This window comes from Lissotriton vulgaris, chromosome 12 (genome assembly GCF_964263255.1).
Source record: "Lissotriton vulgaris chromosome 12, aLisVul1.2, whole genome shotgun sequence".
Taxonomy (NCBI): Eukaryota; Metazoa; Chordata; class Amphibia; order Caudata; family Salamandridae; genus Lissotriton; species Lissotriton vulgaris.
Window position 1 is genome coordinate 589,291,592 of NC_141700.1, and position 17,204 is coordinate 589,308,795.

The window sequence follows — 17,204 nt, forward strand, 5'->3', positions numbered from 1 at the left end:
TAAGTATTTTAAGTATTTTGCAGGTAAGTATAAACACTTTTTATGTGTATATATAAAAAGTTTAAATTTTCCTGTAAAATTCTTAAATGTTCATGGTAAAGGCATATGCTTACTGAAAATGTACACATAGGAACAAATACTATTTGTGTGTATATATATATTATATATATATATATATATATATTCAAACAAATAGTCCTGAACTTCCAGCTTCTGGCGAACAAAGACCAAACGAATCCCAAAGATGAGGCAAAGAAATTTATTGAACCAAGTTCAACAGCGCAGCGGACTGACGCGTTTCGGGCGGAGGCCCTTGATCACAGTAGAATGTTACTCAAAATGCCTTGATTTTAAATGCTGTTGTGCACACCATGTGATACATAGACATAAACAACATACTTCGAGGTAAGCCAAAGTACATAGAAAGATATTTTTTCTCTCTCTCAAGGGGTATTGTATTTCCCAATGCCAAAGTCAAAATCAATTCATATGCTGAATAAATTCACAAACAAATCCTGCGTCCCTGCATAAATGCATGTAGGAAATATTACACATAGTCTATACAGTACTAATGAAAAAATGTGTGGTATAAATTGATACCCAAGTGCAAAATACCGCAATTGTAAATATTGAGATGTGTGCAAAATTGTAGCATGTTAAAAGCAATATATACTTAAAACCATACTAAGAACACAGGATGTGCAAATCTTAGCAATGTAAACATGGTAATTGTGCAACATACGCAAATAAATTAGGTACTGTTTTGTATATATATGGATTTTATTGCACAGATTAATAATAATGAAATCAATTTACACTTTACCTCAACTCTAAGCAAAGATATTGTGACATTTTTAGATGTACATATTGAAGTGATCAATAATTATTTGTCCACTACTTTAGTCAGAAAACCAACGGCAGGTAAAACGCTGCTACGTGCTGCGAGTGCGCATCCTCCCCATTTGTTTAAAAGTATCCCTTATGGGGAAATGCTGCGCATTAGACGTATGTGTAGCAATGAAGAAGAGACTAACATAAAGCAAGCAGAAAGCCTGGCTCGCTTCCAGGCCAGAGGATAAAGGTCAGAGATAGTGGACACAGCGATAAGGAGATCCAAGGAGCAGGCAAAGGTGGATTTACTGCAAAGAATGAATAGTAGTGGCAAAGCACATGATGAGGCCCAACCACCTACTCAGAATATTTTATCTTTCTCCAGGCAGGAAAGGCAACTTGGGGCAATAGTTAGTCGAAATTGGCCCATAGTAAGAGATGACCCGGTGATAGGCAAGCTTTTACCTTCCAGCCCAGCAATCACATTCAGAAAAACTTCAAGTATGGGTGATATGCTGGTCAAAAGCAGTCCAGAGGACCAGGGCAAAGATATGTGGCTCACGGATCGAAAAGGATTCTTTAAGTGCTTCACATGTAAAGCGTGCCAATATGGCATAAATACAACTTCGTACAAAACTGCTTTCAATAGTAAACCACAGGATTTTAAACAGCATTTGACCTGTAAACCGGAGTATGCTGTTTAAATATTAGAATGCAGTTGTAATCTCAAGACTATCAGCAGTACGAAGTTAGCTGTACACAAAAAAAACCTTCAGCATATAAGGCCCATCTCCAACTATGATGCTAACTATCCGGTGGCAAGACATTTAAAAACATGCCACAATAGCAATCTCAGACACCTTAAATATTATGTTATAGAGGCCGTTTCGCCTCAGAAAAGAGGTGGAGACCGTGAAGCCAAACTGAGATGCCTGGAAATCAGTTATATTTTACAGTTTGATTCTAAGCAGCCAGGGGGACTCAACACCAGCGAAGATTTATACACATATTTATGATACACTAGCGGATATCATCTAAATTTGATATAAGAAACAATCTAGTAATGTGATCTATAATATATCCATATTTAGATATTTGATAGAGGTTAAGATGTAAAAAGACATGATAGCCCAGCACACTTTAAACACAACTTATAACAATTTTGAAAAATGGTTCAAAAAGGATCTAGTTCCACGAGCAAGTCGATGTTCAATTTCAGTTTATTCTTTATTATTCATTCTTTAAAATACTTTTGAAAGCATCACTTTTGGAACCGCCAACGCGTTTCGTCCCAACCAGGGACTTCTTCAGGGCTTGAAAAGTGAATATAGACTATTCAGGTTGACAATTTCTGATTAGTTCACAACTGGTAATTATTAGGTCTCAGAAAAAGGACTATTCTATCTGGTAACCTTTTAATTATTTGCAACTGATGATTATATGATCTCACTTTAGAGCGTTTCTTCATGTATTAGGCATAATATTTAGCAGATGGAAAATCTGTTTTACGAAGCAGTGCCCCGGATATAGTAGTTCGGGTCCCGCAAAGAAAATCCTCGGTCGTGTCCGCTGCACAGGGTTCACCACGATACCTTTTTCTTCACGAAAATTGATAGGGACTTTAAGACTAGTGCTGGCACCTTATGCTTTGATTCCCATTTTCTTGTCTTTGTAAGATGTAAAAAGACATAATATTTGATTTTATGGGGTCTCGAAAATGACAAATTTCATAATCCTATATATATTCACTTATGAGATTAATTTCGTGCATAAACAGTACTAGAAATGATTAAACTGGTTTAGGATTTTAGCCATGTACATATATATGTATTTATTATTATAAACAGTTGGCTTTATGGATCATATTTATATGGATATGTATTTTAACAAACCATAATATATTTATGAATCTATGAGGGGATCAACTGTGAAATGTGATATTTATACAATATATTTATAGTATGTGCTTTGTACCTTTGCACTAGCTACTAGTTTGCCCCTTATTACCTTAACCATGATATGTCCATTTTAAGTAGTACGGAATAGTACAGCACACAATTCCTGTATGGTGGCTAGCCTTTAATAACACTTTGTTAGAGATATAAGGCAGCCAATATATTAGGATATCAAGAACTAGCACTTTATTAACTACATTAGGCACTTCTTCAGCACACCGTCACTTTAATATCTTTAAGCATATTTTGCACCATATCTATCCCATTGTAAAAAGGTGATTGGGACAGATTCAAGTACAATTTGAGCATAGAGGGTGTGATTATATTCATGTACTGATTTTGTAGCAATTGTAATTTATAGCACGTACGCAGTAATACCAAACACAAAATTGTAACCTATAAATGAGTGACGGCATTCACGTAAAATTTGGTTATATATAACTGGGTTGTCAGGGGTAGGCACTTTATAACTTCAGTCACAATTGTGGAACATGCAAACTGTATGTATATTATGCATTAATGCCGATATTATTACAACAATTGTTATTACAAACAAGGTGCTCTTTGTATGTTGTAAGATATGAACACATTGTTTATAATATGGCAAATTTTCAGCATTTAATCCAGTAAAAGGAATATCAAAATGCAATATGTTTTCTATGTCAATAGTGAAGTTATTAGCACTAGCACTTTAAAAAGCGGTAGCACTTTCTAAGCAATGTCATGTGATCAAGGCGGGTATCCGACCGAAACGCGTAATGGCGGACTATCTGGTGGCAATAAACTAAAAATCGCACTATCTGTTGAGTCCATGCTCGCTTTTCCTGGAAGAGTGTTTGAGTGATTACAAGTTACACTATATATATATATATATATATATATATATATATATATATATATATATATATATATATATATATATATATATATATATATATATATATAACACTTAATAATTAACTGCAAAAAACTTACATTTACTTGTAAAACCTATACCATGCTTATGCCTTTACGATTCATGCCTGTACAGTGACATTAGTTGCAAAGGCATACTCGTTGAAAAAATGTGTGGTAAAGGTTATGCGTTGTAATGGTATATGCATTGTAACAGCAGCTTTGTAAAGGTATTGCTCGTCAATGGCTGCGTTGTAACAGCTGTTTACCATTTACACCAGCATGCGCGCACACTTTCAGCATGTGTCATGAAGCACACACGAGTTATGGTGAGGCCACAATTTTACTTGACTAATGCCAATCTAGGACAATAAATTTAAATATACAAATTGCTAGTGAAGAAGCATTTTGAGAAGGGTACCACCCAGAAGCAAATTGCAGCTGCTAGGCCTTCAAAATATGTAATTAAACAAGGAACTAAATATTTCAATAAATAATCTGTCTTTGTGTTAGAGTGGCCTGGGGTTGGGGATAAGTAAACGTCACGAAGAGGCGAAAACAGAGTGGGTGACACAACAGAGGAGCTATATTGTTTTCTAAACTATAAAAATAAATCATGGGCGAAGTGTGGGAAGTAAAATACGAGGTTGGGTGAGCTGGGGGATTGTGTGAACAGGAAAGAACAGCATGATGGAGAGAATAAGAAAACACAAAAACTCGCTTGGAGTTCTGAATAATAGACAAAAGTAGTTCTCTGAATGCAAGCAACGTCATCAGTGGAAGGATAAAAGTCAACCAAACATAAGAATCCAAGACCGAAATGCTCCTGGGTGGGTCAAACAATAGGGAAGAAGGCCATCAAATCAATGCACTCCAGTCATGAGGAAGGGGCTGACCCAAAACACACTTTGTATATTGGAAAAAAACAGCTCTGGCCATCAGTCAACTAAAACCACACTGGCATATCAGGAGGTATAGAGCTAACAAAAAAGGCCTCATAATGACTTCAAGAAAAAAAAGACAAACTACTGGTTTCACTCGTCACCACCTGGCAAAGAGGTGGGAATGAGGTGCAAAGAATTGCAGAACATACAGAGAACACAGGGTGGGGGGTCACTGTCAAGTCAGAGTTGTGCTGTATGTCCAGTCAAAGTTGCTATTCTGCAACTCAGGTATTATCCTAGGTACTGCAAGATAGCAGGGTTGCTTTGAAAGCTGGATGGTGCGAGTATGGAAATCTAATTGTTTTTTTTTAAATGGCTCCACCTTGAGACTTACAAAGAGAATCTCCAATATCCACACTTCTTCAGGTTGATGAATCTCTGCCACCATGTTAGAATGAAGCACAACCTAAATACATTTCTTAATGAATCATCAACTTATAGAATGTATTGCTTAGGCAACGATGAAAGTTTTATTATCTCTTTAAGAGATTAGTCAGTATTTTTGTCTTTTTATCTAAGTTAGTTAAACAAGTCTGTTTACAGATATATCAAGAAAAGGTTGGCTAAAATTAGCATACAAAATAACAGCAGGTTCCATAAAGGAATTGAATCCCTACCTTAATCTAAAAGGACCTAACTTATCCTAGCCTGAACCCATAACAAGTTCCTTTGGAAAAGAGCAAGAGAAAATTCGGAGCAACAGGCTAATAGCTATAAGAGGTCGAACTTCCCATAAGGAGTAATTGCAATAGAGAAGCACAGTCAAGTGCTAGGGGGCATGGCAGGGTGAAGATGTGCATAGAATGCATTGCCTCTCTAACTACCAACACGTACTGTATAGAAAAGCACAACACATGTTGCAAACGCTGAATATTGGATCGTCTCTAGTCAATTGGAAATGATCTTCTGATGGTCCGTGTCTTCTCTCTCGATTGCCATGGTAAACGTCCAGGTCGACATGTTATTTGAACTTGGCTACAGCGTATTACAAAAAGATACATCTAGAAAGGTTCTCATGAGAACCTTTGTAAGCCTACTCTGTTAAGCTGTTCAGTGTCCCATTGTGTAACAAAGGACTGCTCTATGAAATCAAAAATGTATATCAAGAATGTCCTGGTTAGATCATGAGACTCAAATCTATAGCAATCTACTTGTTCATTATAAGCATGTGGCAGAGGCAATTCTCTAAAATACGATTAAATCATATAGTGCAAGGAAGGAAATAAATAAATTTTGTAGCAAACAGTACAATTCACGAAGATGTTACGTTCAACAGTTCAATTAGAACGTAAAATCAGTGTTTACAAAAAGGCATTTCTTTTCTTAAATGGAAAAGAAAGAATAACAGAAAATATTAAGGCTTAGCAGTGAAAGAACCACTGAAATGGGAGCTTTCATTAGAAATAAGTATAATTTTTCTCTTCTTGCATGCTTAATAAAAGCACATTTACTCTAACCTTTATACTGACGTGCATTGCCTATGTTACGGTTAAGACACATTTCTACATTGTCATGTGGTAAATTTACATAAAACATTTAAACATCCTCAATAGTCTAACATAGCCCAGTCATGCCCCCAATTTAGTTGCAGATGTGGGCTTTTCCTAGAGGGAACTTTGGCTTTGATTCCATGGAGCTGCTACTGAATAGGGTGGTAGGGTGGGGTGGGGGGGTGGCGGGGGGGGAAATCGAAGTGGGGAATATTAATACAAAATAAAATAAAAGGACGTACCTGTGTGCCGCCAGCCTCTCCTCTGTCATCTTCTACTCAACAGGAAGCACACAGTGTCCTAGAATCCCCTGGCCAATCACAACGCTGCATTTGCTGCAATGCAGCATTGAGTTTGGTCTGAGCGCCCTGGTTCGGCACTCAGACAGGGACGGGGACTGTGAGGCTGTGCATGATCCCCACCAGGATGTGCATTACAGCCTGGTGGGGAACATACAAAGTGCACTTGATTGTTTGGCTGGCCAAAGATGGGCCAGCCAAACCATCCTGTGCACTTCAGAGCGTGGTTAACACTCCTCCCCCTAGGCCCTTTTCTGGTGCCCCACCAGAGAGCTAAAATGATAATAACATCAGTTATTACCATTTTAGCTTTCCTTTTGAAACAGAGCAGTGGAGCGACGCTCATACGCCTTAGCGGAGGAGCCTCTGCTGGTTATTTTGACTCCTAAGACATCTGTATGACCAAATACGATTCTAGTCAAACACAAGAGTATTATTTGTTATTAGAAATCGGCAAAATAAACTACATGAGCAGCAAACAAATGGCCGGTATTCCAGCAGTTACAGCCACCAAGGAATCAAACTGAATTGATAAGAAACTCATTTACCTGTGGCCTCTTATGTCAGACTGGTCACAGACTCCACCCAGTGCAATCCTGTGGAACTCTCTGCCCAGAGTTTTCGCCACTGACCGCCCCACGCTGGTTTTCCCCACTCCCGGAGGACCCACAAAGCAAAGGATGGGCCCTTTCAGGTTGTTCTTCAGCTGTCTGACTGCCAAGTACTCAAGAACACGCTTTTTCAGTTTCTCCATGGCATAATGGTCATTATCCAGCAAAATCCTGGCTGCCCGAATATCCAGACGATCTGTTGACAAATCAGATACATTAAATAATGAGATTACCTGGCGAACACCCATCTTACTAATTTAAGAATGAGAATGCATTAAACTGAAAGAATTTAATTTATATAAATAATTAAACAATAAGTATGCCTCTTACATACAGAATTAAATAACTAAGCTTCTATATCCCGAATACCTTTGTGGAATATAGATCAGAACAGCCGGACGAATCCTTATTTACTGTGCATTAATTTGAATCTATTGAGAGCAGCACCACCAGGGCCAAGCCCTGCCCGCTCGGCCCATGCTTTCTAGCTTCCTCACATTAGCCATCTGAGGCAGGAAAATCCTGAACGTTGTAACGGATTATTTTTGGTGCATCCATTTTTCTAGAGAAAGCAGATGATTTAAAAAAAAGATTTTAATACTTTATTTAGGGTAATTATTGAGCTCTAATTTGACCTTTCGGCCAGGATAGAACTGTTCAGAGCAAGAAGGTTTTTTGAGGTACTAGCTATACATGGCACATTTGTGAAGCAGATAGAAGCTAGTCAAGGTTGCACCGTTTGCCAAAGAGACATGCAGGGGTATAGGAGACACCATATTTCTGGGGTGGGGTGCAAGTACAACCGTTTGGACTTTCCAGTGGCCTGATATAAATAGACTCTTGTCTGAGGACTGTATACTCCGTTAAACAAATACATTCACATAGTTTTGTAGTGAAACATTGATAAAGGCAGGCATGTAGTCACAGTTTGCAAGTATGCTTTGTTATTAATATTCTCAAAGTAATTAGACCAAGTGTGAAAAAACATGTTTTTGAATCTTACATCTTCATGCACCAAGCAAACAAAGGTAGGACGAAAGAGGAAGAATAAACTGAATGTTCTTTGCGACATTCCTAAACCTCAAAATACAATAGGACTAATATTGGAGTGTATTAGAGAAAGGCTATAAGCATACAGAGCTGTAAGAGCAGAGAAATGTGCATGTTGTAAAAGTGGCATATCTAAAACAGTAATATGAAATCCAACCTTACCAGTAAAGAGGATTTGTCATTGTCATTCCAAAGATGCAAAACATGGCTCAACTACTCCTTTCTAATCAGGAATTACAGATCAAAAGAGTATATTGAGGAATTCCCAATGTTAATCTATGAGAGGAGTAGGCCTCACAGAAGTGAAAAACAATTGTAGGTGTTTTTCAATACAAGGACATGCAAAACGTAAAAGTACATGTCCTACCTTTTAGTAACATAGCACCCTGCCCTGTGGGCTACCTAGGACCTACATTAAGGGTGAAGTATGTGTAATAAAAGAGAAGTTTAAGGCTTGGCAAGGAGTGTTTAATACCAACATTACATGGCAGTAAAACTGCACACACAGGTTCTGCAGTGGCAGTCCTGAGACATGTTTAAAGGGCTACTTGTGTGGGTGGCACAATCAGTGCTTCAGGCCCACTAGCAGCATTTAATTTACAGGCCCTGGGTATATGGTATACCACTGTAATAAGGTACTTATAAGTAAATTAAATATTCTAGTTATGTATACACCGATGTTACCTTGTTTGGGGGAGAAACACATGCACTTTAGCACTGGTCAGCTGTGGTAAAGGGCTCTGAGTCCGAAGGCCAACAAAAAGAATAAGCAAAAAGAGGAGGTAAACATGCAAAAGGTTGGGGAGAAGACCACCCTAAGGCTGGCAGGTCTAATAGTATGGTGTAGAATTATGTGTGCCTGAGTATTAAAGTCAGTTGGATCCCTTTTGTAAACCTCTGGGCACAAGAAGGAAAGCAAGAATAGTTTCTCAAACACTGGAAGTTTATTACCTGCATTCCTGTGACTGGAGGGTGTAGAAACCCTTAATGATTCGCAAAGTATACAACACAATACAGAAACTTTTGTTGTCTAATCTATGAGAAGCGTTATTGCAGATGGAAGAAACGAGTGTAGGGTGCACTCAAACCGCATTATCTCGCACAAAAATATAAGAAGCCCTAAGAGATAAATCTGCAATAAGAATTAGCCTTGTGTGGGATGCTCACAAAAATGGGATGTACAGTGTTTTTGTGGAAGAGAGAGGCTTACCAATGTTAAAAGGCCTGCTGTGCGAGACACTTATGAGATGCTCACAGAACATAGGTATAGTGAGATATGCAGAATGAGGTGTGTGGCAAAGATCAGATATTAGGTGTTAGTGTGGAAAACCAGAAACATAGTGTTTGTGTGTGGGCTTACAAATGAATAGAGTGGGTGGAAAGTCACAAATGAGTAGTGCATGGAATGCACTAAAGCACAAACACTTTGTTATATGGGAGGCCCACAAAAACTATAAAATGCCCAAAACAAGCAATATGCCTCGAGCTAGGATTATTCAAGCCAAAACATTGAGCATTTAAATGAAACAATAATTGAAGGCGTGGAGGCCCTGCTCAAGACTATGATGATCTATTTACAAGTGACATTTGGAGAGTTGCATATTTACAGTGAAGTAATATTTGGCAAATAGTTATTGCTGCCCAAAAAAAGTCAGATGGGCAGGATAACTTGGATATGGGGGCTGATGCTTCAGAAGATGAGCCAGGGGTGTCCAACACCAATGACTGGCATCTGTGCATGTCCAGGAGGAGTCTGAAGACCTCTTACTGGAGAACTCTTGTCCATGGTGGCAGCACTAGTGAACCTAGAGTTAGGGAACACTCCTTTGCCTCTAGGCACTTGAGCAGGACAGTCCTCCTTACCAGCAGGGTGATGACATGCATAAGTGGATTACTGCTTCAGAGAGGGCCTGTATAGTTCAGAAGGTTCCTCAGGGCCAGCGAGCAGCTATCCTGTGGCTCTTCTTTGCTAACAAAGGAATAGACAAACTCTTGACTGTGAAGGAAGAAGATGAAGACAATTACAAAGTCTTGAAGAGTGCCCTCATAGATGGTTTTGGGTTAACCACTGAGCAATACAGGGTTAAGTTTAGGGACACACAGAAGTCACACATCCAAGACTAGGTAGATGTTGTATAGTGTTATTAAGGCTCTGGAAGGCTGGCTTCATGGAAGTAATGTGCATGATTATGAGGGACTGTACAATTTACTTGTGAGGAAGTATATCCTTATCAACTGTCAAAATCAGCAACTGCACCAGTACATGGTGGACACTGATCTGACCTCTCCCGAAGAACTGGAAAAGAAGGCAGACAAGTGGGTCCGCACCAGGGTGAAACAAAAGTCTCATGGTAGTGGTGATCAGAAGAAGCAAGATTCGTCCAAGGACCAAGGGAAAGGTGGGGAGAAATCTAAAGAAAAGAAAGAGTCTTCTGTAGGTCCTCCAAAATCTTCCTCTGGGGGTAGGTCCCATTCCTTTTCCTCCTCTAACAAGAAATGTTGGTGCTATTTATGTAAGGAAAAAAGGACAATTGGGCAAAGGATGCTGATTGCTCTAAGTCTAGCAACAATACTAGGTACAAATGTGAGGGTGCCCCTGAATGAGCAGGACACCCCTAAAAAACCCAGAGTCGGTTCTCCAGGCTTTGTAAGAGCAGCCAGACATTTTAAGCTATATAGTGGACATCAGTTATTAGGAGATGTCTAACTATATAATTGCTGAGCTGGACCTGGTCATGTTTTGTATCAAACATGTTGGAATCATACCCCAACATCGATTCTGGTGCTAGAAAAAGGATCCCAAGTACTCGGGGGTCCCTTATGGGACCCCCCCTGTACTCCAAGTAACAGCCTTTCAGGGTCTGCCAGCAACCTAGTGCTTCTGCTGAGCTGAGCTTGAGCAGAGAAAGGTAGAACAATAGGTTTCGTGTCACAGGAAGTGTGACCACCTCCCAGACAGGACTTAGTGTATTCAGCTGGGGTGGGGGTGCTTGCCAGTGACACCAGACTGCTTTGAAGGGCAAATTTGGTGCCTTCCTTGCATACTTCTGTTTGAGACAGTTCAGGAACCCCTGGTTTCCACTCTGGCGTGAAACTGGACAAAGAACAGGGGAGTATCCTCCACTCTGTCTAGCCCCTCCTCTGGGAGGGACCCCCGAGTTGTTCCAACCCTTTCTCTAGGGTACTTAAGAGCTCCCCAGTGGGTAGGCCCTCAGATTCTTCGTGGAACAAGACTTGCCTCTGAAACCAAGACACTCTTCAACCATTTGGACACTTGGACTTCGTCGAACTTCAACTGGACCCAAGACTGCAACAAGGAAGACACCTACTGCTCCTGGTCTCGCTGTTTTTAAAGTCTTGTGCATCGTCTGTGTCTGTACAGTATCCAGGTTCTCCAGAAGGCCTGTGGGCATCAAGGACATCCAAAGTAATCTCCCTTGGCGTGAAGGAGACACTTCCCTGCATCTGCAGGCACTGCAACAAAGCTGACCGGTCTGCTGCTCCTATCATTCAACAGACTTCTCCAGGCCCAGCAACACAGGTGGTGGTTCTACAGCTCCATGGAGACCTGTCCTGTCTTCACTACAATTTGGAGGACAGTATCCCTCATCAAAGCCACTGGGACCAAACCCATGTGCATGGGTGTCGACTTGCTGTTGCCAAAGTTTATTCGCTCTGCACTCCAGAAATCTTTGGGACAAATGAAGCTTTAGCCTCTAGCACCTCATTCCTCAAAGATCAGCATTCTCACTGCATCATCTGCACCGTGGGCCTCCATCTTTGGTGAACTGCTGAGGTCCTCCGGCGACTCCTGTGCCTTCGGCATGTGGGTCCTCTCTGGGTCTTCCTTTGCTTCAGTGGGCTCCCCTGCTTGCTCTGGGCCTTCTCTGGTTTGGATGTTACTGGTCCCAATGTTTGCATCTTTTTGCTTTCCACACCAGTTGGGGCTACCAAGGCTTGTTGGTTTTCCCGCTAGACAACGACCACCTGAACACCGAAACCCAATATGGGACAGCTCGTGCATGGCTCCGGGTCTTCCGCAGCATCACCTGGTCCTCACAGCTGCAGCAACAAGGTCACAGTCTTCACTCTTGAACCTCCCAGCATCCGTTGGCATTGTGCTTCCATGCCTCCTGGTCACTTCCAAGTGGCATAGACTCTGTCCCCTCTGCTTGTAGGTTCTCTTCTTCAAGAATCCACTCTTGGATTCCATCGGACTCCTTCACATGCCTGTCAGAGGTATCTTCTTCGAATTCTTCCATTGTCGTCTATGGCAGGTTCCGACGTCATTTCACACCTATACACCCGGCTTCCCGGGTGCAGGTAACCTGGTTCCTGGGGCATTCACAGGTGGGGTGACTCTCCAATCTCCCATCCTCCAAAGGGTTTCTTCGGTGTCCTCTAGGAAGGGTCCTTCTTCTGTAAAACTGCAACCGCAATTTCTTCATTGGGCACGAGGCTGAGCTTCCACTCTGCACACAGCCTCTGTGGGGATCCTGGGTACTTACCTTGGGTAGTTCCTTGTGACCCCATCTCCTATGAGTCTTCTGGTCCAAGTCCCATTCTCCTTGAAGTTTGCATTCCACTTTCTAAGTATATGGTTTGGTCTTCCCCTGGACACCAGTGTATATTTGGGCTACTTACTTATTTTGAAGTATTCTTGTGTGTATTGTTGATATCTTTTTTTTTTTATGCAGATTTATATAGCGCAAACTCGACCCGAAGGTATTGGAGCACTTTACATGAGCACTGGTTACGTTACACAAGGACACATTCAGGCACGGGGAGATTAAGTGATTTGCCCAGAATCACAGGACGTGGACGCGACCCCGAGGTTCGAACCTTGGTTTCCAGCACGTAAGTCGGCAGGCTAGCCGACGGACCACATCCTCTCCCCATCTCCGGGTAAGAGATATACCAATGTGTTAGTGATTGTGTTGCATAATAAATTGCCTTATTTTTATAAACACTGTGATTTTTTTTCATCTTATCTACACTGTTGATTAAATGTGGTAAAACAAACTGCTTTACACGCCTTCAAGATAAGCCTGCCTGAAGGCTTCTCTCCACAGCTACCAGTTTGAGAGCTTTCTATGGGTATCAAAGGCCACTAAAATCACCATAAGGGTTGCCTGGATTAGTGCAAGGTGCATCACTCCTGAGAGTGTTCACCATATACTAACCCAGCCTCCTACAACCACCAACACCAGTTCTCCAATATACTTCTCCCACCAGGGCACAAGTCCTAAAAAAAAGAAGTGGCGCACTAACCAAGTTAGGCAGTATGTAAGTAACATCACAGCACAGGAAACTGCACATGACATCACAACCCATGACCTCACAGGGAGTAATATCACAAAAAATTACATCAGTCAGTCGGAGTTGGGCAAAAAAAGTGATGCAACCCCGGTGCAAGATCTAGGCCTACACTTATACATTTATTTATTACAACTCTACCTCAAAGAAAATGGCAACAAGGAGAAACGTCGCTGTATATCTGTTCTGCTTAATTGGTTGCAAAGTCTGCATTTTAAAATATCTTAAGGCACCTGCTGCATAAATCTTTATGTACCCAGTCATTAGCAGGAATTCATAATAATGGTAAGATAACTCTGGAGGTTAATGCTCTTGCTGGAGAGACAGGTGTTTTGTCTAGTCCCAGTTCCGATTTAATGTAGCATAGAGGGTTAATGTCTCACGCAAAGCACATCATGTGACACACAGATTGCGGATTTTTTTTATGGAGACGGGTAAGTGGGTTATTGCTTTTAACACAGAGATCCTTTAGTTACTTGCAGTTCATAAATTGTAATCCTTCTAATAAAGCACAGCGAATTATAAAGGAAAGGACATGAGACTCCTACACCTTGTAACCCTCACTAACTTATGTAACAAATCCTGTAAATTGATTTACACACATATGGTTTACTGTAAATATTTGTGTGATTTAAAGCGCTCTGACACCCTAAATTGGTTTGAGTAGCGCTATAAAAGAAATAAGACAAAATAGTGGTATTTAAATAGTTATTTGCGTAAATATTAGGACAGACAAACACATCTGACACAACATAATTCAAGATGTGTGCTTAGACTATGTCCGATCCTAATTGTGCTCATGTTTCAGAGTGAGGTTCAACTGCTCAAAATAAACCTTTCAACAAAACATTAGGCTTGAGTGGCTGAATTGTGCAGTGTGAAACAAGTCAAATGAGATAGGGTTCCAGCTGAGGAGGGGCAGGTTGCAGTCAGTAATTAACAAACTACCTATCTTCCTTTGTCCTGTAGGTTGAGTGCATGCAGCAGTGGTGGCCAGGACCAGGTGTGAAAAATTCCTTGATCTTTTGCCCACAACAAAAGGGGAGGTCTCAAGTCAAGTGCAGGGCCATTAGCACGTCAAAACCCCTGCGCTTTGGCGTACCAATGGCCCTGCCAGAGACAGAAGAAAGAAAGGAAATTCTGTTGCCCCCACCCACCATTGTCCACCACATCCCCCGCACTCCAAAATATGGGGGGTTATATATCCCTCGCGTCCCCTACGCTTCCTTCGCCCATGGCGGCACAGCTTGCAATTTAATTTTCAAAAACTGCTATTCATCAGTCAGTCTATTCTCAAAATCGGTAAGTTCTAAATGCGTTACAAATGTGCATCGAGAGGGGCAGAGTAGCGGTGGAGGTGGCAAGTACAAGTGTAAGGGGAATGTTTTAGGTCTTTCTTGAGCAGAAGAAGGTTTGGGTGCAGACTAAGCTTTAGATACAGGTAAATGAAGTAGTGGCGTCTCCAGAATGCAGGTTCTGGTGTTGCAGATTGGGCCCCTTGCCCTAGATTTGTCCTGGCTCCTCTTTGTGCCTTAAACACAGCTACTGAATGCGTTAGTAACCTTAACAACAAAAAGGTGGAAGAGGGTCCTGGGGAATTTTAAAGATCAAGCATAGACACGCTCCCTAGAACATAGTAACTAACACTTGCACTTTTCCTGATTTTCTTTTTGGATTCTTTTTGGATCCATTGGTGTTCAGTGTTTTGTTTTGCATCGTGAATAGCATACACTTTCTCTCAGACCCATAGACACTTGTGTGTTAGTTACTGCGTCAGTAACCTCCCAAAGAAAAACAGATAGCACCTTGCCACACACATTAATTTGTCAAAATACCTTTAAGTGTAACCTGTGTTTCTTCTCAATATGTGTAAATCTGACTATGTATATATCTAAATACGAATATGGATAAGAACATACACAGAAAGTCAGATTTAAATGATATATATATATATACACACACACACACATACATATATATATATATATATATATATATATATATATATATATATATATATATATATATATATATATATATATATATATATATATATATCAAATCTCATGTGTTCAAAGAAACACGCTGCACTCTCGGGACCAATTCCATACTTTAATCAGCGAGGACGAGTTTCGGCGTTCTGCCTTCTTCTGCTCGCTCTAATGACAAAAGAAAACAGCATATGCATGATAGTTCTTTAAAACTCTTAGATCAGTTCCCATTGGGCCCAGCAAGTAAGAGGAGGAAAGGGGTTGGTCTATCCAAAACCAATAGCATGTTCCCTCCGTTGTATTCCGGGAACGTTTCATAACAGTGCTCCAGGGGTGTAGACATTATTAATTTACAGTTCCGGTGAAAATGCCGCTATTCCATATTGTACCCAGGCATGGGCACCCCCAAAGCAAGCAGTCCACTTTACCTCCCTTAATTGCTGCCAAATCAAGGTCCCTCATGCTGCTGCCAAGAAGATAGTCAATTGGGGGCCCCATCGTCAACCACAGGGTTTCGTGGCATGTAGCGCAGGGGTCGGTAGATATCCATATCCCCACCAGTCTGTAAGGCTGGCGACTTCGTCGATGTCAACACCACGATGGCCTCCGTGGCGGTGTAAGGCGCCCAACAATACTCCGCTCGCTGCACACATATGACAAAATGACAAAAGAAAACAGAAAATGCATGATAGTTCTTTACAACTCTTAGATCTCTAAAAGTTTTAAAGAACTATCATGCATATGCTGTTTTCTTTTGTCATTAGAGCGAGCAGAAGAAGGCAGAACGCCGAAACGCTTCCTCGCTGATTAAAGAATGGAATTGGTCCCGAGAGTGCAGCGTGTTTCTTTGAACACATGAGCTTTGATTTAAAAATGGACCCACCTCCATTTGGCTGCACCCGTCGCAAGTGTGCAGCGAGCGCCAAGGTGGACTTAGGAGCAGAGTATTGTTGGGCGCCTTTCACCGCCACGGAGGCCATCGTGGTGTTGACGTCGATGAAGTCGCCAGCCATACAGGGTGGTGGGGATACGGATATCTACCGACCCATGTGCTACATGCCACGAAACCCTGTGGTTGACGATGGGCCCCCAATTGACTATCTTCTTGGCAGCAGCATGAGGGACCTTGATTTGGCAGCAATTAAGGGAGGTACAGTGGACTGCTTGCTTTGGGGGTGCCCATGCCGGGGTACAATATGGAATAGCGGCATTTTCACCGGTATGCCGGAATGTGATCAAGGGCTCTTGAAGCCCGAAACGTGTCGTTGCTGACTGTGGTGTAAGAACGAAATAAATTTATACCTTACCTGAAAAGCTGTGGTCGGTCAGAGTTCCTGCTTCGCCACGAGACGGAAGTGGTATACACGCGCATACGCGCATACACACACACACACACAACCCCCCCCCCCCTCCCCGGGGGGAAAAAACCAAAGGTTAAAATTATGTTATATTTGGGGGAAAAGGTCAGTTTAAACGTCATATCTTGGAAAATGTCAGTTTAAATGTCATATCTTGAAAACACAAAAAAAATTGAAATTCTCTACTTATACTGAAGCAATTATAACTCACAGAAATTTTAACGTAACAATTTTTTAAGTGAGTTTCTAGATTTTAAAAAAAAGAAAATTAAGATTTTGGCATCATACATAACTATGCCAACCCCCCCTCCCACCCCCCCTTTGGTTGTTCAAGGCAAAGGGTTAGCTGCAGACCATGGCCGTGCTTGTACAGGGCCTATCCACCAGACACCCACACCTCCTTTTAAAAAAAATGTTTTTCTGATCGCCCACGACTCTCATAGGAGCCGCAACATATCTTGTGCT

General features: G+C 41.2%; 1 protein-coding gene across 1 annotated transcript in view; it reads right to left on the reverse strand.

Annotated features, from left to right (window-relative positions):
- The window catches only part of LONP2 (lon peptidase 2, peroxisomal), an 805,754-nt gene that overhangs the window by 505,551 nt on the left and 282,999 nt on the right, over positions 1-17,204 (reverse strand). Inside the window, exon 7 of the mRNA XM_086945449.1 lies at positions 6,962-7,220. Within this exon, the coding sequence (XP_086801575.1) occupies positions 6,962-7,220 (259 nt within the window). The remainder of the gene's footprint in view (positions 1-6,961; positions 7,221-17,204) is intronic.